General features: G+C 42.2%; 7 protein-coding genes across 11 annotated transcripts in view; 3 read left to right on the plus strand and 4 right to left on the minus strand.

Annotated features, from left to right (window-relative positions):
* Positions 1–1961, minus strand: part of mwh (multiple wing hairs) — a 34296-nt gene extending 32335 nt beyond the window's left edge. Inside the window, exons 1-2 of one of the 3 annotated variants that reach the window (XM_070207881.1) lie at positions 1787–1961; positions 1224–1417 (exon numbers count right to left, since the gene is read on the minus strand). The gene's annotated coding sequence lies outside the window, so the exon portion shown is untranslated. Of the gene's footprint in view, positions 1–1223; positions 1418–1763 lie in introns of all 3 variants that reach the window. The other 2 variants (XM_002046393.4, XM_015175457.3) reach the window with 2 other exon arrangements.
* Positions 1962–4376: 2415 nt separating this feature from the next.
* Positions 4377–5893, minus strand: Mtch (Mitochondrial carrier homolog 1). Its single transcript, XM_032434602.2, has 4 exons — positions 5508–5893; positions 5277–5442; positions 4716–5213; positions 4377–4649 (listed from the first exon to the last, which is right to left on the minus strand). Exons 1-4 carry the CDS (start codon positions 5716–5718, stop codon positions 4574–4576), a joined length of 951 nt encoding a protein of 316 aa, XP_032290493.1. The 5' UTR covers positions 5719–5893; the 3' UTR covers positions 4377–4573.
* Positions 5894–6025: 132 nt separating this feature from the next.
* Positions 6026–7251, plus strand: LOC116650577 (tRNA pseudouridine synthase-like 1). Its single transcript, XM_032434601.2, has 4 exons — positions 6026–6159; positions 6217–6345; positions 6411–6731; positions 6795–7251. The coding sequence occupies exons 1-4, from the start codon at positions 6113–6115 to the stop codon at positions 7249–7251; spliced, it is 954 nt and encodes a 317-aa protein (XP_032290492.1). The 5' UTR covers positions 6026–6112.
* Positions 7252–7264: 13 nt separating this feature from the next.
* Mkp (MAP kinase-specific phosphatase) lies at positions 7265–7957 on the plus strand. The gene has a single exon (XM_032434603.2). The coding sequence runs from the start codon at positions 7265–7267 to the stop codon at positions 7871–7873; it is 609 nt and encodes a 202-aa protein (XP_032290494.1). The 3' UTR covers positions 7874–7957.
* A 5333-nt stretch (positions 7958–13290) lies between these two features.
* Positions 13291–14670, plus strand: LOC116650597 (formylglycine-generating enzyme). Its single transcript, XM_032434681.2, has 2 exons — positions 13291–13919; positions 13975–14670. Exons 1-2 carry the CDS (start codon positions 13373–13375, stop codon positions 14454–14456), a joined length of 1029 nt encoding a protein of 342 aa, XP_032290572.1. The 5' UTR covers positions 13291–13372; the 3' UTR covers positions 14457–14670.
* On the minus strand, positions 14646–15975 carry LOC116650598 (uncharacterized). Its single transcript, XM_032434682.2, has 2 exons — positions 14999–15975; positions 14646–14937 (listed from the first exon to the last, which is right to left on the minus strand). The coding sequence occupies exons 1-2, from the start codon at positions 15739–15741 to the stop codon at positions 14733–14735; spliced, it is 948 nt and encodes a 315-aa protein (XP_032290573.1). The 5' UTR covers positions 15742–15975; the 3' UTR covers positions 14646–14732.
* A 908-nt stretch (positions 15976–16883) lies between these two features.
* Positions 16884–21750, minus strand: part of p130CAS (Serine_rich_CAS and FAT-like_CAS_C domain-containing protein p130CAS) — a 51330-nt gene continuing 46463 nt past the window's right edge. For 2 of the 3 annotated variants that reach the window (XM_032435480.2, XM_002046406.4), the window contains exon 4: positions 16884–19525. In XM_032435480.2, coding sequence (XP_032291371.1) covers positions 17678–19525 — 1848 coding nt within the window. In that variant the 3' untranslated portion in view covers positions 16884–17677. Of the gene's footprint in view, positions 19526–20171; positions 20321–21750 lie in introns of those variants that run through there. The other variant, XM_015175456.3, reaches the window with a different exon arrangement.

Below are 21750 nucleotides of genomic sequence, written 5' to 3' on the forward strand. Positions count from 1 at the left end.
ACAGACAAATGGCCAGCTAAACTTTCTATCAATCAGAGAAGCTGCACAGAGAGCTCCACTTCTAAATAGAAGAAGAAGATGAAGAAAGCATTTGCTTTTGGGGTTCTGGTTTTATAACTCCGTTGGCCGCACACTAATGAGAGCTACGAGATACGGCAAAGTAGCTAAGCAGGCCGTAAATAATGCAACAAGCATGCAGCCAAGTATCTAAACAAGCATTTCTTTTGTTTTTATTTTTGTTACTTCTTTTCTCTCGTTCTCTCTCACTCTCTATTGCTGTTTTTTTTTTTTTTTGCATCGCTGGCCATTAATTATTTAATAGCTTGGATTGGCCAGGCCCGGTGCGAATCGTGCGGACCACAGCTATTAAGTTGTTTGGGCGAATTTCTCATATCTAAACTGGATTCGCGCTATCTGTAGCATTATGATCAACAGCAATTAGCATTGACTGTAGTGACAGTCACAAATTACAGATCACATTCGAACATATATATCCGAGTAATTTGATTCAGGTGTCGAAGCCAGCTTTGCCTTCTTCTGTGTAGCCAGTTGCTGGTTCAAACCTTGGCTAGTTACGTCTTTGTGGCAGAAGCATGCTGCTTGTTATAAATTGCACATGTTTTCATTCAAATGTTTTTTATTGTGAGAAATGTTTTTTATAGAGATCTGGCATGCCATATTTAAGCCCTGAAAATTTCATGAAAATCGGCCTATAAACCACGGAGTTAAGCAAGAATGTATTTCCTATATTATGGAGCAAATGGAAGAAGAAACACGAAGGCTTGGATAATGTGTACGTGTGCATGTGTGTATTTGTATGTATGTGGTGTATATGAAAAGAAGAAAGAAATAATCCTTCTAAAGGTAACATCACGCTGGGTTCAGGGTATCTTCTAGTCGGATATGCGTGACTAAAGCACTTTGCTATTTAGCAAGAATATTTCGTTTTTTTTCCTATCAGAATTTATTATTTTTTTTGAGCATCAAAAAATCGAATAAGACAAAAAGTACTTGCATGAAAATAAATAAACAATTTAAGAAAAAGTGCGCCCATATTTAAGATGAAGCTGTTTTTTTACCCAATTTTTAAATCTGCGAATCGTATAAATAAACAATTGGATTGAGACAAACCCCAGTCCATTTGCTTTCCAAGCATTTTGTAGATAAAATAATAATTAAATTAATTTAAAAAAATAAAAAGTCCATTTGTCTCAAAAACTCACCCAAAGTTCGAACTTGTTCCATTCAGAATTCTGTTGTTGGCTTTGAGGTCGCGATGTCTGCGTCTATATCTATGCCTAATTCTCTTTCCCTGTCTCTTTCCCTATCTCTTTCCCTGTCTCTTTCTCTGACTTTGTCTCTTTCTTTATAACGTTTGTTCTGCGCGCTTCAGTTGAACGATTTAACGGACAGATTTCTAATATTTGCATTCAGATGTTTGTTGATTATTTAAATTTTTTGGGCCATATGCAAGGCAACAACAACAACACAACAACAAGAACAAGAACAATAACAATAACAATAAAGGGTCAACAAAAGAAGAGAAAAATACGTTTATCGAACCAATTTAATCTGCGATTGGTTTTTTGTATAGAAAACGTAAAAGATTTATAAATATAGATGGGCGAGAGAAATGCAAATGCGATTTCGCTGCCCCAACAAAAAGAAAAAATAAATAAACTCTTATTGTTGTTTAAGTTGTTGCTGTTGTTGTTGTATTTGTTGCTGTTGCTGTTTTTCTAGTCGCTTGCACATTTATTCACATTTTAACACACACAATTAGCACTTTTTATTAGCTCGGCTCGGTTTTGATTGACTGCCTCAGCCCGTGGGACGCGCCCAGCTCGCGTTGGCGTCTCAGTTGTTGTTGTTTAAAGTGGTTGTTGTTAAAGTTGTTGTTAAAGTCGTTGTTAAGTTGTGGCAGCTGCAGCTGTGGCCGCGTTCACGTCTGTTCGGCTGAAGCTCACGTTGCAGACTGAATGAAGTTGGCCACTTGGGCTGTCTGAATGAGTAGCTTCTGCTGCCACTTGTTGTTTTAATGCCCTGTTCGGCAGGTGAACAGGTGCATATTAGTTACCGACTAGGCTTGCCTAGCAATAATTTGGAGTTGCAGATTTGATTGAAGATAGATATAACTTTAAATCGCTCTCTTTTGCACTTTTAGAGCTGCTTTTGTTTTACATTTTATTTATTTTCACTCTGACTTAAGACATTAAGTAAATTTAGTTAGCTATTTATGTACATATATTGTCTAAATATTATATTGCTTACGAACTGGACAGATTTTTGATAAGCGAGTATCTGCCATGAATAAAGATTAAGTACTTACATATTTGTGGCAGCATTCAATGAGCCGCGATATCTTTCTTAATATAAGAAAATGTATACAAACATTTGACTCAGAGCCAAGTTAATTTTGTGATTGTGTAACCTATTTATATAACTTACATTTACTTTTATCAAAGGGCTTGTTTAGCGTGTATAATATTCTAATATATATATATTGTTGTTCATCATCTGTAATCGTTTTTAGATGTAGACCCTGTGCGACTCTCCTAACACACTCTGAACAGAGTATTGTGTAGTCGGTTGTCATTTTTTTGACATTTTTTGTTTGCTGTTGTTGTCTGACTTGCATTGTTGTTTGGCTGGCTGTGGGCAGGTTGTTGTTGTTGTTGTTGTTGTTTCGTTGCTGTCCGCCGCCTTGTTTTGATTGAAATTGTCGCTTAATCTCAATTTGGACACATTTGTTGAGAGCTACATGAAATTTGCCATGACTAAACAGCGTCAAGTGCATTCAACAATGCGGGCCAGCTGCAAAAGTTTCCAATTCCCAACCAGTTCCCCACAGCATAACTTATGCCGTCCACGACCAATGCCAATGTCAGGCGACAACAACAACGACAGCAACAACAACTATGCTCCTGTTTGGCCACTGCCCAAAGGCAAAGTAAACCAGACCCCACGCCTACCTCCCACTTCCCAACTCCCCCCTCACACCTACCACTCCCTCCTCGTACATTGAACCATGTTGCAAAAATATCGTTATCAAGGCAGGCTCTGTGCCCATATTTTAATTGAAATTGCATAATGAGGCTCAACGACGTCTCTTCAGATGCCGGCTAAGTACGAATACTGGTTTTATTGAAAGAAAAAACATCGCGGAAAGCGATTTATTTTTAATTAATTCAATCTCATATTCAAATTCACTTCGCCAAGGAGTCTCGCATAGGCTGTGCATACGCTAATTGTACTCTGTTCGCATATTCAAATTGAGCATATTTATGTTCGCCTGGCAAAATATGTTTTTCTTAATTATATTTAGAAAAATGTTAACTATAAAGATTTAAGTTTAAAAATTTGTAACAGTCAAACGCTCAACATTAAACGATAGTCTTTTCGATTGGCTGTTCCCAATACAGTTGCGGCGGCTGTTATGCCACATCGGACGCCAGACACTGCTAATGCACCAGGCGAACAGAAAGCGGCAGTCGAAGGCGGCATTTTCAATAATTTGAATTGTACCAAGTGCTGCCCAGCGCCAGTGCTGCCCAATGTGAATTTTATCACAATTCAATGCGAAGTAGAACTTTTTAAAGAAATTTACGTCATCTTTTGTGTCGTCAGGGCGTCTGTTGTGCCGAATCATCATCAAAAACAACACATGTCGTTTCGATCACAAAAACTGCTGAAATACCAGGCGAACATAAAAAGGCAATAGGTAGCTGCATTTAAAATAAATAAAAACGGTGGCATACTTTTGTGCGCGCAAAGTAATTGTTGCGAGTGCTGCCCACCGATTATTGGCGCCGCGTAGCACCAGCAAACATTAGTAGGGCTGGGCAGCACTTGGAATTTGCTTTGGTGCTAGGTAGCATTTGAGGCTACCTGCTGCTCATTTATGTTCGCCTGGCTTATCAGCAGCATTTTGGATCAGGTATGGTTGCCATACGACTTGTGGCTTAATGATTCCGTCGGATGCGACTGATTTGTTTGTCGAGGAATCGCTGTAGACAAGGCAAGAGTAATTTTTGTGATTCATTGTATCCATACAGATTTATATCGGGCAAATAAAGTCGTATTTGGGACTGATATAGCTTTATGGATTCGTACAGATCCCGACTATCGAAGTATTTTCAGGATTTTCGTAAACATAAACTGGCCTAAAACAGCGGTTCTTTTGCGCAAAACGTTTTTAATTTTAAAAATAGTTCTCGGTTAAAATAGTAACAAGAAACTAGTGGCTGGCTATTTAAAATAAATTGAAAGTCTCATCGTAAATGTGATTCTTTGGAATGGCATTCGATGCCAACAAGGAAATTAAGTTATAAAATTATACAATGCGTTCGCAATAATTGTTTGTTACTCGATAATCATAATTTAAGCGACCACTTTAACATAGAGATTTACTATTATGCATAATAATCGCAACGGGGAAAAGAAATGCAGTTGTCTTAGGGCGGCCCTGGACGAGCTGTATAAAAATGCAGGCAGACGCGTCTCTCTCGGTGGATGTCGTTCCGGCTATTCCCGTTGTGGTGGTTGCCGAATCGCGTCTTCATAAACAGGTCATCTATTGGTAGCGGGACAGCTTGGGCAGTGGGGCGAAGGCAGAGGTTGCAATTATTGGCGCCTGCAGCACTTGCGAGCTAAAAGAATTGAGATATACGTTAGCACAGATTTCATATTAAATAGAAATAGATAAGTTTAGTTACCGCCAGAAGAGGGAGCTGCCACGCTTAAGTTCTCTGCGCGACTGCAAGTCGTTCCAACAGTCTACCCAATTGCTGTATTCTGGCATTATTGGCGGCTGGCCGGCCATCAGACGCGAACCGCTGATTGCGGAGCATGTAGAAACCACTTGCAGTGGATATAGCAGACTGGAGAACATAAACTGGGTAAATCCGGCATTATATTGCCTGGCCACTTTGTCCTTGATGAAGTATTTGTTGAGTATGAAAACAGTGGAGCTCGATAGCACAAGGCAGGCCACGTCGCACAGCAGCTTGGGGATCAGGCCGGAAAAGAAACCGCGTATGCCTTCGGTTTTCCAAATCTCGGCAATGGAGCCCAAAATGGAGTTATAAAACGTCTCGCGACCCACAAACTGTGCCATCATCCGCAACGAGATCACATGGAAAGGATGCGAAACAACAATTCCGCTAACCGTCAACACAATGTCGCGCTTCAGATTGTACTTGAACTGCACATAGCTGGCGGGCAGAAAAAAAATGGATAAGTTTAACACTTGGGATGTCCAATGGTGGACAGCTCACTTCTCCTCCTCGGTCAGCTCCGACTCGTCCTTTTCCTCCCTCTGAGCAAGGTCCAGCTTTTCGGCAACGCGCTCACTCACAACCATGCTCAGAACAGCACCAGCTAATTTGGGTGCCAGACCACGATAACAACCATAGAAGCCATCGATTCTTTTGATATGACCAGCTGTATGACAGAGATCGAAGTGCGATTTTAATGCCGGAAATGTGTGTGCTATGCGGTGTACTTACCGTACTGGAAAATGTTTGGCAGGACCATAATTGGTCTGCCTAGCATTGACTTGCCGGGTCTCGCGGCAATCGGCTCGTATCCAATCTGTATCAGCGCCTTTGAGTATTCAAATGGATGCAGTGCAGCGCTAACGCCAAGGCGCAAGCCGAAACGAATCCAGCTATTGACCTCGGTCTCCTCATTTCTGGTGTAATCAGTGAAATTGGCCATGTTTCGTTATGCAACCGTTCACCTGATCCTGATGGAAAAATTTAACAATTGTGCTGTGCGAGTGTAAAAATATTAACCGGTCGCCCTAATTGTTTGCACGTCTGCCCCTTTTTTCGCTTTAATTCAGGTTACAAAACTTTGACAAGACATGTATCGATATTTACAATATGTTCAAATACGATGGTGAATGTTTAGTGAGGAATCGACTAGTCGATTTGTTTTTTTTTTTTTGACAACATTCTGAGTAACTGCTGCCTATCGAACTATCGCTAAGCACACTACTGTTGGAGAACATATGGTCTGTGCTGGTTGTGTGCACGAAACGATTAATCGATAACAAAACATATGTTTTCCGCCTTTTTGATTGGTGCGCCGAGTGGGGTGTAGGTGTATAATGCGTAGGTATTTACTCAACATTGCCTACATTGGCACGAATTTTCGGTAAGCGAATCAACATGAGAAAAAAACACAATTTATGCAATTAAAATGTACTTTTAGTGGCATACAGAAGACCGTAAACAAGTTGGAGGAAGCGCGTCTAGATACGAATTCAGTTCAGGGCTGCTTGGAGTTGGCATTGCGCGTTTTTCGTCCTAAAAACGAAATCCAAACCGTGCTGTCCAGTCGGTAGGCACTTCAAATATATATACAGGTTTAATAAATAGCAGCCATAATTGTGTTCAATTTTCCAGCACAGATGCCGGCGTGCACGCCCTGCACTCGACAGTTCACGTCGATTTGGAACGCAGCGATAATAAATTCTACGATACGACCACGTTGACAGGTGTACTCAATCGAACCCTGGACAAGCAGAACCTGCCAATACGCGTGCTAAGTACCCAGCGCGTGCCAGACACGTTTCATTGCCGCTATCACGCCATCGGACGCACCTATTTATATCGCGTGGCAGTGGCCAAGAATGTGACGCAGTCGAATACCATCAATAGTTTAAGGAACAAAGGCTACGAATCTTTTGTGCCCGTTGAGGAGATAGACAGGTGTTACTTTCTGCAGTAAGAAACTCTTTTTATTAGACAATTGTGTGCTCACAATAACTCATATTTCGACTTTTGCAGGAACAATAATTTCGATATAGAACGGCTGAAGAATGCGGCGCGCATGTTCCTTGGCGTCCACGACTTTCGCAGCTTTATGAGCGTCAGTCGACAGAAGAGTCCCAGTCGCGACCATCCCATGTTCACAGTGCGCAAAATCGATGAGATTAATATACGTGCTGGACAAAGCCTTGCACTGGGCCCAAACGCAACGTTGGCATCACAAATTTACGACTATTGGGACATAGAGATCAAGGCCAAGTCGTTTCTGTACAAGCAGGTTCGACGCATTGTGGGCACGCTTCTGGCGCTGGCAAATGGCCGCATAGACGAACGCTGCATCTATGAAATGCTAACGATTCCTTCCAAACACACCTGGGAACCTCGTATACTGGTTGCGCCCGCATCTGGTCTTTACCTTTGTCGTGTACACTACAACGATACGGCTTTCGAGCTTCCAGACGAGACTAGTCCTTAAACCAGTAGAAACCATGATATTGCTGTATGAGCTGCAGAAACGTCTGGCCAATCTAAGGCCCACCACTACGATTGTGACCACACCCACCGGCGCCCGTTACATTGAACGGCGCAGATCCTCAACCGGAGAGGACAGCAGTCCAGAACAGCTGGAAGCACGCCAATACGGATTCGTTGTGGATACCAAACCCGATGCCGTGCCAGCATGCATTTTGAGCGAATTCCTTTATTTAGGCTCCCAGGACGCCGTTACTCCGGAAAACATCTCAAAGTATAAATTAACGCACATATTAAGCGTTGGCATTGAAACGCCCAACGTTGAGCTGCCGCCAACGGTTAAGTGCAAGCATTTGCCATGCCTGGATCTGCCAGAAACGAATATACTGCAATATGTGCTGCCCGTTGCCATTAACTTCATAGAGGAGGCGTACGCCGTAAAGGGATGTGTGCTGGTCCACTGCAATGCGGGCGTATCGCGATCCGCAGCAGTTGTCATCGGTTATCTGATGCAGCGACGTGACATGTCCTTCGAGGAGGCCTACAATCTGGTTAAGTCGTGGCGGCCATGCATACAGCCAAACGCCGGATTCATGCAGCAGTTAAAAAAATTTCATAACACATAGTTGGTAATACTAAATAGTTGATAATGCTGTAAGTTGTAAGCAATATTTGTTTAATTAATAACTTATTTGTGTTGTAAGATTGAATTGACTTGAGGACATCAAGTTCTTATAACTTAATTCGAATGGGATAACGACAGAATTTCACACAAACTATCTCCACCGTACTACAAATAATGTTTTTTACTTGCAAACCGACCCCGTTTCTCAATTGCCAATTGATAGCAGTTTGATAGCGGGAGTAAAATTTAGTTTAATCCAATTGCTAAGAAAGCATCTAAAATATATATTATATCCTTTCAGACTCGCCCGGGTCAGCAGCTCCTAATAAAACCATATTCATATTGAGTACCGGGGTCAAACGAACAGTGTGTTAAATTGTGAGTGACTTTTTCGGACCGGCGCACAGAAAATAAGCAAGCGACCAGAATTCGAGTGACACATTGCATAGCACACACCCACACAAACACGTGTATGCGCAGAGATGAGCCAAAGCCTGAGCTAAGCTAAGTCAGCAGTTCGTGTGTGTGTTCGCTGTCATGGTTTTTCTGCGCGCTCACGACTGTTTTTGGCGCTGATGATCTGATCGCTGATTGGTCCAATTGATGTTCTCAAGTGCTCATCTTACTGAGCAGCAGGTGCGACCTCATTGAGCAATATGGCAAGTTGTGCTGCGGCCGCTGGTCTATTGAGCCTGTTATAAATATCGAAATATTCTCTCTGCATATATTTGGTTGTGTGTTTGCGTCTGCGCAACATCATTTTGATTGAGTTAAAAGCCAGCAGTCGAGTAAAGCTGTTTGAAAATATTAGAAGTGAACATTATTAATGGTATAATTTATTGTAATATTCATTCACTTATGCTTGCTTGTGCGTTATCTTCCTTTGATCGCTAGCTCAGTTTGCTGTGCGCCGACTTTGGCCAGCAGTCGACAAGAGGGAGAGAGAGAGAGAGAGAGAGAGAGAGAGAGTTCTTTGAAAATATAATAAGTGAAAATTCTCGGACTAATATCGTCCGTAGCGGGAATATCAATTGTCATGTAAATAAATCGCCTTCTGCGGTTGGACCAGATAGGAAAATATGGTAACATCAAAATACTTGCTTGATTCTTGTCGGTTCTGAAATCGAACTTTCTTAGTGCTCTGTCTATTTTGAAGAGGTATGTACTTCCGAAGACTGACTTAATTTAAAGGATATTAAAGGCTTACAAAGTAAATTCATATTTGGTTTTTTGCAGCTCAATCTGCCAAGGACAGGAAAACATTCAAGAGCGTTAAGAATGAATGACCTTGGTTATTACATAAATATGATATTATACCTTAAACCAAAATGGCTTATATGGTTACATGAACTTTGCTGCCAATCTGCGTGAATTCTCAAATCAAATAACGGTATGTCTTTCTGAAGTCTGACGTAATTAAAACGATCTAATTAAGCTTTTTTTTCAGGCTAATCCTCCACGCCAATGGACAACATTTGGTCAGCAAATGGTCCGTGTTCATGGTACCTAGTTGACCTATATATCCTTGGTTATTCCATATCATGGATGCAGTCCTACCGAACCTAAAGGACCTAGTTCTTGCAAAATGCGTAGGAACAGGGTTCAAAAATATGTATGCTTTTCTTTTACAGCAGCCCCGGCCCCTTGAATGGTTTCTAGTTGACTAGCATATCCTTGGTTATACCATACCATCGATATAGTCCTTGGGAACCTAAAGGATCAGATCCCTGCAATATGTGCATTGAAATGGTCCAAAAACATGTATGCTTTTTCTTTCAGGAGCCCTTTTACATTAGCTGCAGCTGCAGCTGTTATTTAACAGGCGGCTTACAGCACTCATTTTACATATTCTGCTAATTAACAGCACTCATTTTAATTGAGTTACATTTCTGCCCCGTAATGCTATGCAATGAAAATTTTTATACAAACCACTCGGCGACCTTCTGGGCATTTCTGTTCGCCTGGTATTTGAGCGGAATTTTAGGGCAAATTTGGGGAGTAGCTGCCGACCAGGGCGCCCCGTGAGGGTATGCAATGATTTTTTTCGGCCGCAAAAATATTGTGCATCGACCTTCTGGGCATCTCTGTTCGCCTGGTATTTTGGCTCCCCGCGGAGTTATGTCGTTTTAAAGCGTCATATCTCCCCGCGGAGTTATGTCGTTTTAGAGCGTCATATCTCCGCGCGGAGCTATGTCGTTTTAAAGCGTCATATCTCCCCGCGGAGTTATGTCGTTTTAGAGCGTCATATCTCCGCGCGGAGTTATGTCGTTTTAAAGCGTCATATTTCCCGCGGAGTTATGTCGTTTTAGAACGTCATATCTCCGCGCGGAGTTATGTCGTTTTAGAGCGTCATATCTCCCCGCGGAGTTATGTCGTTTTAAAGCGTCATATCTCCCCGCGGAGTTATGTCGTTTTAGAACGTCATATCTTCGCGCGGAGTTATGTCGTTTTAAAGCGTCATATCTCCCCGCGGAGTTATGTCGTTTTAGAACGTCATATCTTCGCGCGGAGTTATGTCGTTTTAGAGCGTCATATCTCCCCGCGGAGTTATGTCGTTTTAGAGCGTCATATCTCCCCGCGGAGTTATGTCGTTTTAGAACGTCATATCTGGTCATTTCTGTTCGCCTGGTATTTTGGCAGATTTTATGAAAAATCTCGGAAGCCAGCGGTTGCCAACAGACGCCCCCTACGGGTATGCAATATGTTTCTAAAGGCCGCTGATTTTTGAATTTTTAAATAAAAAAACAGGAATTTCGCTTTTATCGCTTTATTTATGTTTCAATTTATAAAATTGTTATTTTTTATGATAATTTTCTTAATTATTTTTCGTAAAATTATACAACGGAGCTTAAATCATAATTTAAGCCTATTTAAACTTAAAATAACTATATCTGGCTTATTTTAAGTCCGATCCTGAAATAATCTCCTCGCGGAGATATGTCGTTCTGAAACGACATATCTCCGCGAAGAAATTTCGTTTTGAAACGACATACAGTATGTCAATAAAGTGTTTTTACTAACAAAAAAAAACTAATTTTTTGGGTTTAGTTGAAAATAAATGTACCTAAAAGTGAGAATTTTTTTTCAATTATAATTTATTTCGATTCTATATTTCTCCTAGAACTTAATGGCAAAAAGAATTGTTAAATAACATTACCCAAACATTTTATAAAATTAAAAAACTAAAAACATTCACATTTTATGCTGTCAATAAAGTGTTTTTACAGCTACGGTAAATTGTTTTGCCGTTCTCTTTTGGGTGATCCCGTTAGATTTGGGCCCATGCGTTTTGGCTTCTCTTGTGTCTTCGACTTTTCTTGTCATTTTCTATTGCAATTTATAACGTTTTGCTTTAATTTTATGAAAAATAAAATGCCAGGAAAAAGAACAACTTTTGAAGTCGCTCAGCTGGTGTATTATAACCATCAGATGGGACGTCAAGTCTCGGAACTGGCTGATATGTTTAATTTATCAAAAGCAACGATATACAACATATTAAACAGAGCCAATAAGGAAGATAGGCTAGAGGCAAAGCCAGTATGTGGTCGACCCTGCAAAATTTCTGACAGAGATAAGCGAAAAATTCTGAGAAAAATTGAGAAAAATCCACAAATTTCGCTTAGGGATATTGCTCAGGAGTTCAAGGAAGAAAGTGGTGTTGATGTGTCACATGAAACTGTCCGAAAATTACTGAATTCCAATGACTACACATCACGAGTTGCCAGGAAAAAACCTCTACTATCGGCGGCGAATATTTTGAAGCGGCTATCGTTCGCTCAAGTCCATGTAAATAGTTCGAACGATTTTTGGAGTAACGTCATATTCTGTGACGAAAGCAAGATGATGCTATTCTACAACGATGGGCCATCCAGAGTCTGGAGAAAGCCACTAACAGCGTTGGAAAACCGCAATATTATTCCAACCGTTAAATTCGGAAAACTATCAGTGATGGTGTGGGGGTGTATTTCGAGCAAGGGTGTAGGAGATTTGACCTTCATTGAGAATACCATGGATGCTAGACAATATCTGAGCATTTTACAGACACATCTCGTCAGTAGTGCACAGAAATTTGGATTCTATGAGGACAATAAGCCAATTTTTAAATTTTACCAGGACAATGACCCGAAGCATAAAGCTCATATGGTAAGAGTTTGGCTGTTGTACAACTGTGGAAAGGTGTTAGACACTCCACCACAAAGTCCAGATATGAATCCAATAGAAAATGTGTGGTCATATTTGAAAAAAAAAGTCGCAAAGCGGAGTCCAAAATCAAAAACTGATTTAAAAGCTGCTGTACTGGAAGAATGGCAGAAGATTCCAGAAACATACATACAAAACCTTATTGTTTCAATGAAACGGCGATTGCAGGCTGTATGTGACGCTAATGGCAGCCACACAAAGTATTAAAAAAAAATATTCCTGTTTTTTTAACATTGTTATTTAGTAATAAAGTTTCGTGTAAAAACACTTTATTGACAGCATAAAATTTGAATGTTTTTAGTTTTTTAATTTTATAAAATGTTTGGGTAATGTTATTTAACAATTCTTTTTGCCATTAAGTTCTAGGAAAAATATAGAATCGAAATAAATTAGAATTGAAAAAAAATTCTCACTTTTAGGTACATTTATTTTCAACTAAACCCAAAAAATTAGTTTTTTTTCGTTAGTCAAAACACTTTATTGACATACTGTATCTCCGCGGGGAGATCTGTCGTTTTGAAGCGACATAGCTCCGCGGGGAGATATGTCGTTTTGAAACGACATATCTCCGCGAGATAATTTCGTTTTGAAACGACATATCTCCGCGGGGAGATATGTCGTTTTGAAGCGACATATCTCCGCGAGGAAATTTCGTTTTGAAACGACATAACAACGCGCAATGATATGTCGTTTTTAAATCATCAGAAAACGTTGATTTTGAAAACGAATCGGTTTTTGGTCAATTATTTTTTTTTACCCATCGATATTGAATTTCTTTGAATGCTAATTGATAATAGGGATCCGTGCAAATTCAAAATGATATAAAACTTCAAAATCTCACAGAATTTACACGAGATATTAAAAAAATAACATCAACAAAGTTTTGATTTTCGAACCGACCCCGATTTTGACAAAAAAAGTGATGAAACCCCTTGCTTTTTGGTCGATTTGGGTGAAAATTTAGATTTTCAGTTTCTTGATGCCAATTGATAGTACTGATCGTTACGAGTCGAAAATGGTATAAAATAACAAAATCGGACATTATTTGGCGGAGATATGCCAAAAAATCATCAAAAATGGAAAACGAATAGGTTTTTGTTTAACAACTTCTTTTAAGCCATCTATTTTTAATTTGTTTGAATGCCAATTGATCAGATTAATTCGGCATTTCAATTTTGAATTCAATAAAAATATGTCTAGAATTGGCGGGAGAATTGTTATCGAACGGTTATCGAATATACCATCAGTAGATTTCAGCCCTGGCGCTCAGCTGCGCAACTGCGGCTACGAGAATAGAAAAATGAATCAATTGAAGACCGCAATTCTTTTGTTGGGGTTCCTTTGCCACAACGCCAACGGCGACTGCGGCTGCAACAAGCTGGAGCGGGATGCCTCCGATGCCACCCAAACTAAATCCGTGGAGCAGCCGGCGCAACAGGTGTGCCAGCAGCAGGGGCGCAATAAAAATAAACATTATCGCGACTACTATCCGGAGGCTGAGCCGGAGATTGCGGGCATGTCCCTTATACCTGGCGGCAGTGTGAATATTGGCACAGATGAGCCGCATTTTGAGGCGGATCGAGAGGCTCCAGAGCGTGTGGTAAAGATCAAAGACTTCTACGTGGACAAATTCGAGGTATCCAATGCAAATTTTGCAAAATTCGTTGATGCCACAAACTATACGACTGAAGCGGAACGCTTTGGCGATAGTTTTCTGTTCAAGACAATGTTGTCGCCAGCACAGCAGGCGGAGCTGGAGGATTACCGTGTGGCCAATGCGCTTTGGTGGTACAAGGTCAGCGGCGTTAGCTGGCGTAAGCCGAACGGCATCTCTAGCAATTTGCAAGGTAAGTTTTTCACCATCTGACAACATGCTATGACTGCATCTTCATTGCTTTTCAGGTCTGGAGCAGCATCCGGTTGTGCACGTTTCCTGGCGCGATGCTGTGGCCTATTGTGCGTGGGCGGGCAAACGATTGCCCAGCGAAGCGGAATGGGAGGTGGCCTGTCGGGGCGGCAAGCAGCGCAAGCTATTCCCTTGGGGCAACAAGCTGATGCCCCAGGATAAGCACTGGCTGAACATATGGCAGGGCGAGTTTCCCGATGGCAACACCGCGCAGGATGGCTATCTATACACATGTCCAGTAGATGAGTTTCGTCAGAACGTCTACGACCTGTACAACATGGTGGGCAACGTCTGGGAATGGACTGCGGATCTGTGGCAGGCCGGCGACACCAGCGAGAGCCCAAATCGCGTCAAAAAGGGCGGCTCCTATTTGTGCCACAAGTCCTATTGCTATCGCTATCGTTGCGCAGCGCGTTCCCAAAATACCGAAGACAGCTCGGCCAGCAATTTAGGGTTTCGATGTGCCAAGGATGCGTAAAATTAGTTCAACTATTATCTATCTAAATTAAGCTACTTTCAGAGACCTGCTGAGCTGATTTTTGATGTTAGTTGGTTGGAATGGCATTCGGTTATATTTGTTATACTACTTATGGATTTCCTGGCACACCAGTCGATATACTGGGTTATATTTATCCTTTGGATACACATGTAATGCACTTTTGGTCAATAAAGTGATATCTCTGATAAAGTTATACTTATTTTTGTACATAGCTAAAGTAACATATATTAATAATGCTGCGACTTGGAACAAACCTTAGATTTGACGAAGCGAAGAGCAGTCAACAATTTGCATGGAGTCCGTGCCGCCTGCATTGTGTATAAACGTGTCTAAGGCAATTGTCTGTCTACGTTTTCTACGGCTAATTATCATACGAGATCGTCGACCTCTCTCCAACGTGGTCTCGTTCTTGCGTGGCGGTGGCTTTGGTTGATATGGCAAAGGCACATTATTCATGCGGCTGCAATGAAATAAAAAAGAGTTTTTAATTGCAATTAAATAGAAGGTTTAGAGATCTGCACCTTAGACGGCACATCTCACATGTTCCATTCTCGGGATGAGTGTGCTTGTCCCAGTAAATATCTCGCACCAGCATGCCGCACCAGGCCTTTGTGTGCAGGTGTATAAACAATTTATTTGATTTGTACTTCGGATCTTGGGCGCACGACTGCACATGCCGCAGCCAGCCTCTCTTTTGGATGCGCACCAAGCCACAGCGAGTGCAATTTGTCCACTTCAGTATATCGTTTATGTTAACCCAATCGCATTTCACCGACAGCTTTGGCTTGATGTCCACATCGGACATTGTATCCGCTTCCTGCTGCCCCTCTTGATCATCGTCGGCCAGATCTATGATAGACACCGGACTGTTGATGTTGACGTTGTCTTCTGTAACCGAATATGGTACGTGCTCAATGTCGTTGAGGCTTGCCTTTGACTGTGCTGGTGAGTCAGGAGCCCGGTATATTTGCTCCGTACCGCCGTCTGTGCTAGTCATAGCGCGCAGCGGCGATAATGGTGTATTGTCGGGGAACGGCGGCCAGGGCTCCGAATAGACAAATACATGCAAAGAGCCACCAACACAGGGCCCGTGTGCCTCCATGGGCGACAGCTCACGCCACATATTGCAGTGAATGCATTTCATGCGAGGTGGCTGCGCACAACAAAAGCAATGATCCTGATGGGCTCCCGCGAAGGCGAGGCACAAAGTCGAATTGGCGTTGCAATCCAGCGCTCCACATTTGCAACAGACGCATTGCAACATGATTTAGAGCTGCGCGTTTGTTCCTTAACTTTGAGCAAAACTGTAATCAACAGTTTATAGAGCCCTTTGCGCAACTAAATATGTTAATGGCAAAAACAGAAGATGAAGAAGTTCTTGCTTGCCGCCAAATGTTAAGCAGCCCATTCAAATGTTTTGCTCAAAATGGTAATTTCAATTTAGTAAGTCTGCCAAATTAGCACAATATTTTTTATATTTTATCTATTTATTATTATGTTTTGGCAAACAAGTTTCCAACTGCGCAGCGAGCACGACGAAAACGACGTGCTCAAGTGACGCGATGAATTAAAAAACTATCGATAGGTTCAGGGCAACACTGGCCTGCTTATTGTCGAAAGCTATCGATACTCATCAAGCCGCTATATTTAAAACAAAATTTGAATTAAATGGCGGAGAACCGAATGCGAATTAATTAATTAAAAATAATGAATTGCCTTTGCAGACTACCGCACTTGTTTTTTTTTCTGGTTATTTTTTAAAAATTAAGAATTAAACATACCATTAGTCGTACGTCGATGTTTTTATACTTTTGATTTCCACAGATTGAGATTGATTGATCAATAAAGTACAATCCATTTTATGGTTTTATATATACAACATTTGTTTGTTTTACATGGCACAGAGGGCTCTCTTTTAGCATATTTTCAGGCCGCATTGTGTCTACTTAAATATGTCGTGTATGGTCATTCCCTCGGACTAAAAAGATAGTTTTATCTTGATATCCGTGCCGGATGTTAATTGCAACCACTTGATCATTGACCAGAGCTATGAAATATCGAATTTACAGAGTTTGGCGCCAATAAATGTGCTACTCACCAGAAAAGAAGATAAGACATCAATTGTTAGCCGCCACAACAGATCTTGTATAGATTGTGAATTGAATAAAGAGCACTGGATTGTATATTGTAAGTTTCCGTCAGACACCGCCAAATTGATTTGGTCAAACTTCTTGATCCATTTTTGAAGTTCACATTGTGTTATCGATATTTACACGCAATGTTGATGTATATATTATCGAACGTTAGCGTTACTTATCGTACACGTGGCTACCGTTAAAATATTGTTAAAATTTAAATACCGGGAAGAACTTACAATAATCTTAATCAGTTTGCAACAAGTGACAATTATTTAATATATATTATTTTTATTACTATTCATTTATAGTCTGCGCTTAAGTTAAATCGCGTAATAATATTTATTTGTTACGAACAGTATGGTATGGCTAATTATTATTTTTCTTGTATATTGCTGACTATTGCCTTGCGCAAACGAAAATGTTTTTTGCAAATCTTACAGATTTTGACTATGTATGTGTATATATGTATGTTTTTCGGCTACATGCTAGGTTTGCGTATTATTATTAGTTATGGGTATACGAAGCGTTAAAGCTATTTCTATGATATACTACATACATAATATTATCTGCTGAAATGCTTTACTGATACAACATAATTTTGCGTGTGCCGCATTTTGAAATAGAAATGTACAAAAGGAAACCTAGATTTAAATATTAAGGAGTGCTATTTACAGAGACTTAACTTCAAAAACAATAAATATACGCTAAATGTAATCGTTATCGTATTCGTAATCGTAATCGTAATTATTATGCATATTTATCGCAAAATATATATACATATGCGTGATCCATGTACACATATATATATGATATCGGGGGATGTGCATTTTTCTGATGTTTGTTCCAAAATATCACAATGCAAATGATATATGTATTCATATCTATATATATATCTATATATATCTCGAGGATCGATGCGTGCGGGGATGCTGTTGGGTTTATTGCATAGTCAAAGCGTGGTTACCAGAGTAAGGAACATTGCCAGCTGCCTGCCTGGAAGACCTTGGAAGCCTACGAAATACTGTCTGCTTAGGACCGTCGCCTCAAGGCACAGCTATCAATTCAGGCGCCATCTCCGGCGGACAATTTAACGGCCTGCAGCATCACCGTCTTGAGATCACGCGCCAGATTATTGATGTGCACCACGGAGTCGACCATTTCTTGGACGGCACTGCCGCTGGGGAAATGTGCCGCCGCCTTCTTGGACTTGAGCACGCAGGTCTTGAGCGCATCGGAGAGTGCATTGGTGCAATGCAGGATCTTCTCGCGCAACGCCTCCTTGGAGATATTGCGATGCACATCGTCACCAATGCTAACCAGATTATGTGCGCTGACCACAACAAACTTGCCGTAGGCGATGAAAAACTTCGGCGGCTGATTCTTCTCCACCGTCTCCAGGAACGAATCGATCGCCTGCAGCAGATTGCCCATATGCGTGGTGATCTGCTGGGCATAGTAGCGCACCACCTTCTTGTCCTTGTCCGTCATCTCCGGCGACTTGTTGGGCGCAGCTGTGGGCGTTGTGGGCACCGCCGTGGGCACCGGCGTGCCCATGGCCGTGCACTCGGCAATCTTGAGCGCACAATCGAACTGGGTCTTGAGGCCGGCAGGTATGGCATCCCGCAGAGCCTGATTCTTTTTGGCAGCCGCATCCTTGGACTCGAAGGCCACATAGTCGTAGTCCTCCAGCCACTCGGCGCTGGCGCGACTGCTGCCATTCTGTGAGCCGGCCTGCTCTGCGGGCAGCTGGCGCTTGAACAGCAGCGAGGCATTGCCCTGAATGAAGCTGGTCGTGGAACGCACATCCTCGGTGAGTGTCTGGGCGCAGGCCATCAGCTGATCCAGACTATCGGGTGGCCGGCAGCCGTGCTTCTCATCGCTGCGCGCCAACTGCTCAACGGACCAGCCGCCGCCCTGTGCATCCAACGCCTCGGAGGAGTCCCGGATGAGCTTGTTTGCATCGCGCAGGGCACGCACCAACGGCCGCAGCTTGAGGGCCAAATTCCTGTCTTCGGAACGCTGCGCATTGCCCAGCGCACCCTCGCCAAACTCGGCCAGATCGTGCAGCGCGGTGCGCAGACGCAGCGCAGCCAGCCGCAGTTCCATAATGTGCGGCTCCAGCTGTGCTCGGGTGCGCCAATGCGGCACCACAAAGCTGAGCAGCCGCGTTATGGCCTGCGTCGTCTGCGACTGCAGTTTGGCCAGCGTTTCCAGCGCCGAGTTCAGCTCCAGCGGCAGCTCCTTGGTGCTGCTCAGCGCTTGGCTGCCATTGGTGGGCTGGTGGGTTGACATGCGCTGCTGCTGCTGCTGATCCTGCTCCTGGAGCGGCGGCAGCAGCGGAAAGTCGTAGCTGGCGGCATGCGGCCGCTGATGTGGCCGCACGGGCAAAGGATTACGGCGCGGTATATCATAGTCCGGCATGTTGGCCAGCGAGCTGCGATTGGAGCTGGAGAAGCTCAGCGACAGGCTGTCGCTGGTCAGCAGCGAGGATGCCGAACTGCTGGGTGTCAGCGTGTGTTGCTGCTGCTGCTGCTGCTGCTGCTGTTGCAGCAGTGGCCGTGGCACATCGTAGGACTCCTCCTCAATGGACATGGAAGCGCCGACGCTCTTGAGCGAATCGAATCGGGCGCCCAGCGCTGAGCCCGTTGTGGGCGTTCGCACGCCCTGCCTGCCCGGACAATCATAGTTGAGGGGCACGGGCGTCGCCGGCTTGGGTATGTCGTAGGTCTCGAACTCGCTCCCGTTACCATTGCCATTGCCATTCGGTGTGCCCATCATCATGCCAAGGTTCTGATAGATGCTTTGGTTGCCGTAAATCTGCTGAGGATGCGGTGAACGCGGCGCTCCACACAATGTTCCCGGCGAGCTGTTGTAGATGTACACATCCCCGTGCCGCTGCGGCGTTATGACCTGCAATTGGAGAAGAGAGAAGCGAATTAGAGAAGTACTTCGAGTGGGTAGCCTATTGGCTTGGATTTAGGGCTTGGGCTTGGCACAAAAACAAATACGGTCCAGTTCGACGACCCATTCAAATAAATATATATATTTTAAATTTTACATGCGAAGTCTTCTTGTGAACTTTTTCATTATGAGGCAACCAGATATGATATATATAACAATTACATAGGTAAATCTTCATACAGAGCACAAATTTTAGGGTTAAAATTTCCGAGAAAACGGAAGAGGAACTATTATTACATTTATTGTTAATCATCGGACATATTTTTAATATTTTGCAATAATAATTTTAATAGTTTCTTTATTTATCGGACATTTTTTAATTTGATTTAATTTATATTATTAAAAAAACGTTTAATTGGTTTCTCAGTTCTTTTAGTTTAAAATTTCAATTGTAATATTAACTGAAATTTTAGTGGTAATTCCCATTTTATATATATTTTTGTCTATAGCTGTCGTTGCCGTGGCTAGGTAAGCTCGTGAAACTCCGCCCTTTACTATGCGTGACTTGTATCGATTTTCACAATTGTTGTTATAGGACCTATTTCGCATTTTATGAATGAAAAGCGAAATAGCCGAGCACGAGTATGGCGCACACCTGTCTGTCTGGCTGTAGTTAGTCCCAAGCAACTATCACATTTTGTTATCAATTAATGCCAATTAATGAAGAAAGAAAAATCAGGCAGACAAAATGAAAAGTTGAGCTGAAGAAAACTTCACTGTTCAATGGGAAAAACTTGACTGTGTATTGGACTCGAAACGAAATTGCAAATAATGCAGCTTGTCAGAAAAATACGGGGAACTGTTTAGAGCATGCGCACAAAAATACTGGGATATTTAGCGGCTGCTGCTCAAAGCCGTTCAGTGTCCAGGTAAAATGAACCTGAGCCTGAGCTAAACAATAAACCAAATATTGGGAAATCGCATAAAAATGCAATGGGAAGAGGAGGGAAACTTGGAAAGAGCATAATTCTGCAGTCAATGGGCGGATATTAAGTAGGGTATTAACAATAAAAAAGAAATTATCAAGCAATATGCTGATGCCACAGAATGCATAAAGAACAGAACCTTAATATTATTTACTTATTTCTAATATGCCGCGGCATGACTGGGCCATCTGCTCGATTGATGAAATATTATTACAGCCATATGCCAAATTCATCAATAGCCGCAGCTACCCTGTTTATAATGAGCACGCACCAAGCTGCCACGCCTACCGCCGAAAAAAAAAACAAATAGGCAGCATATTGAATCGATTCGCAATTAGGTAAACCGTAAAAGCCAACCCCTAAGGTAGGGACAGGGGCAACCCTTGGGCGGCTACCTGAAGTGCATCCACTTTGGCGGCAGTTGCCCTTCGTTCTCAAGTCCGTTCGAGTCCTTTTTCGAAGTGTCAGTTGACGCGTAACACGAGTCACAATTCGCCAACAACAAATATGCAGCCTCAAAAGGATACTCACATATATAAAAGTCGAACCTTAAAACAGCTGCAACACAAAAACGGCACTAAAAGGAGGCTCTTATCAACTGGGATAAATCAGGGCAGCTGAACTTCATTTAGAAGTCAAGACAAGAAAGAAAGACTAATTTCGGCAAGCCGAAGATTAAATGCTCTTCTAGACATATGACTAAGGGCTTGGCGTATAGATGAGAAGAATAGAGAAGCTCATATTAGCTGAGTTTGTTCAAAATGAATTGTAATATAGAAAAGGTATTCCTACAAAAAGTCATTTTCCCCCGATTCCATATAGAGATGTACATATAGAAGTCCGATAGGACTTGGTTGGAATATTTTGAGAAACAAACACATATTTTATACACAAACTTACTCTTGTGTCTGTTCTTTCCTATAAAAACTTTATGATATAGTGGTCCGATATGGCAGATAACGATAGTATCAAAACGGAGAGACTAGTTTCCAAACAGACAGTCGGATAGGTGATCATATATCGACTCGAATGTTAACACCGTTCAGGAATAATAGATATGCACGCTGGCATTATCTCCTCCTGTGCGTTACATAATTCATGCCTAAATAACAATACTCTCTGCAAGGGTATACAAAAGGAGCCATTGGGTAACCTGAGACTCGGTGCACAGCGTTTCTTTTGGGCTCGGCCTGAATCTAGTTTTTATGATATGGGTCAGCACAGCGGGATTGGCGATGCGGCCTAGCT

The sequence above is a fragment of the Drosophila virilis genome, chromosome 3 (assembly GCF_030788295.1).
Source record: "Drosophila virilis strain 15010-1051.87 chromosome 3, Dvir_AGI_RSII-ME, whole genome shotgun sequence".
In the NCBI taxonomy this organism is placed as follows: Eukaryota; Metazoa; Arthropoda; class Insecta; order Diptera; family Drosophilidae; genus Drosophila; species Drosophila virilis.

Coding starts and splice junctions, on each gene's coding strand:
- Mkp (XM_032434603.2), top strand. CDS start 7,265: ATGATATTGCTGTATGAGCTGCAGAAACGTCTGGCCAATCTAAGGCCC.
- LOC116650598 (XM_032434682.2), bottom strand. CDS start 15,741: ATGTTGCAATGCGTCTGTTGCAAATGTGGAGCGCTGGATTGCAACGCC. Junction 14,938..14,998: donor TGTGAGATGTGCCGTCTAAG/GTGCAGATCTCT, acceptor ATTTCATTGCAG/CCGCATGAATAATGTGCCTT.
- LOC116650597 (XM_032434681.2), top strand. CDS start 13,373: ATGAATCAATTGAAGACCGCAATTCTTTTGTTGGGGTTCCTTTGCCAC. Junction 13,920..13,974: donor CATCTCTAGCAATTTGCAAG/GTAAGTTTTTCA, acceptor ATTGCTTTTCAG/GTCTGGAGCAGCATCCGGTT.
- LOC116650577 (XM_032434601.2), top strand. CDS start 6,113: ATGCGTAGGTATTTACTCAACATTGCCTACATTGGCACGAATTTTCG. Junction 6,160..6,216: donor TACATTGGCACGAATTTTCG/GTAAGCGAATCA, acceptor ATGTACTTTTAG/TGGCATACAGAAGACCGTAA. Junction 6,346..6,410: donor CAAACCGTGCTGTCCAGTCG/GTAGGCACTTCA, acceptor TCAATTTTCCAG/CACAGATGCCGGCGTGCACG.
- Mtch (XM_032434602.2), bottom strand. CDS start 5,718: ATGGCCAATTTCACTGATTACACCAGAAATGAGGAGACCGAGGTCAAT. Junction 5,443..5,507: donor GCCAAACATTTTCCAGTACG/GTAAGTACACCG, acceptor TCTGTCATACAG/CTGGTCATATCAAAAGAATC. Junction 4,650..4,715: donor GGCAGCTCCCTCTTCTGGCG/GTAACTAAACTT, acceptor CAATTCTTTTAG/CTCGCAAGTGCTGCAGGCGC.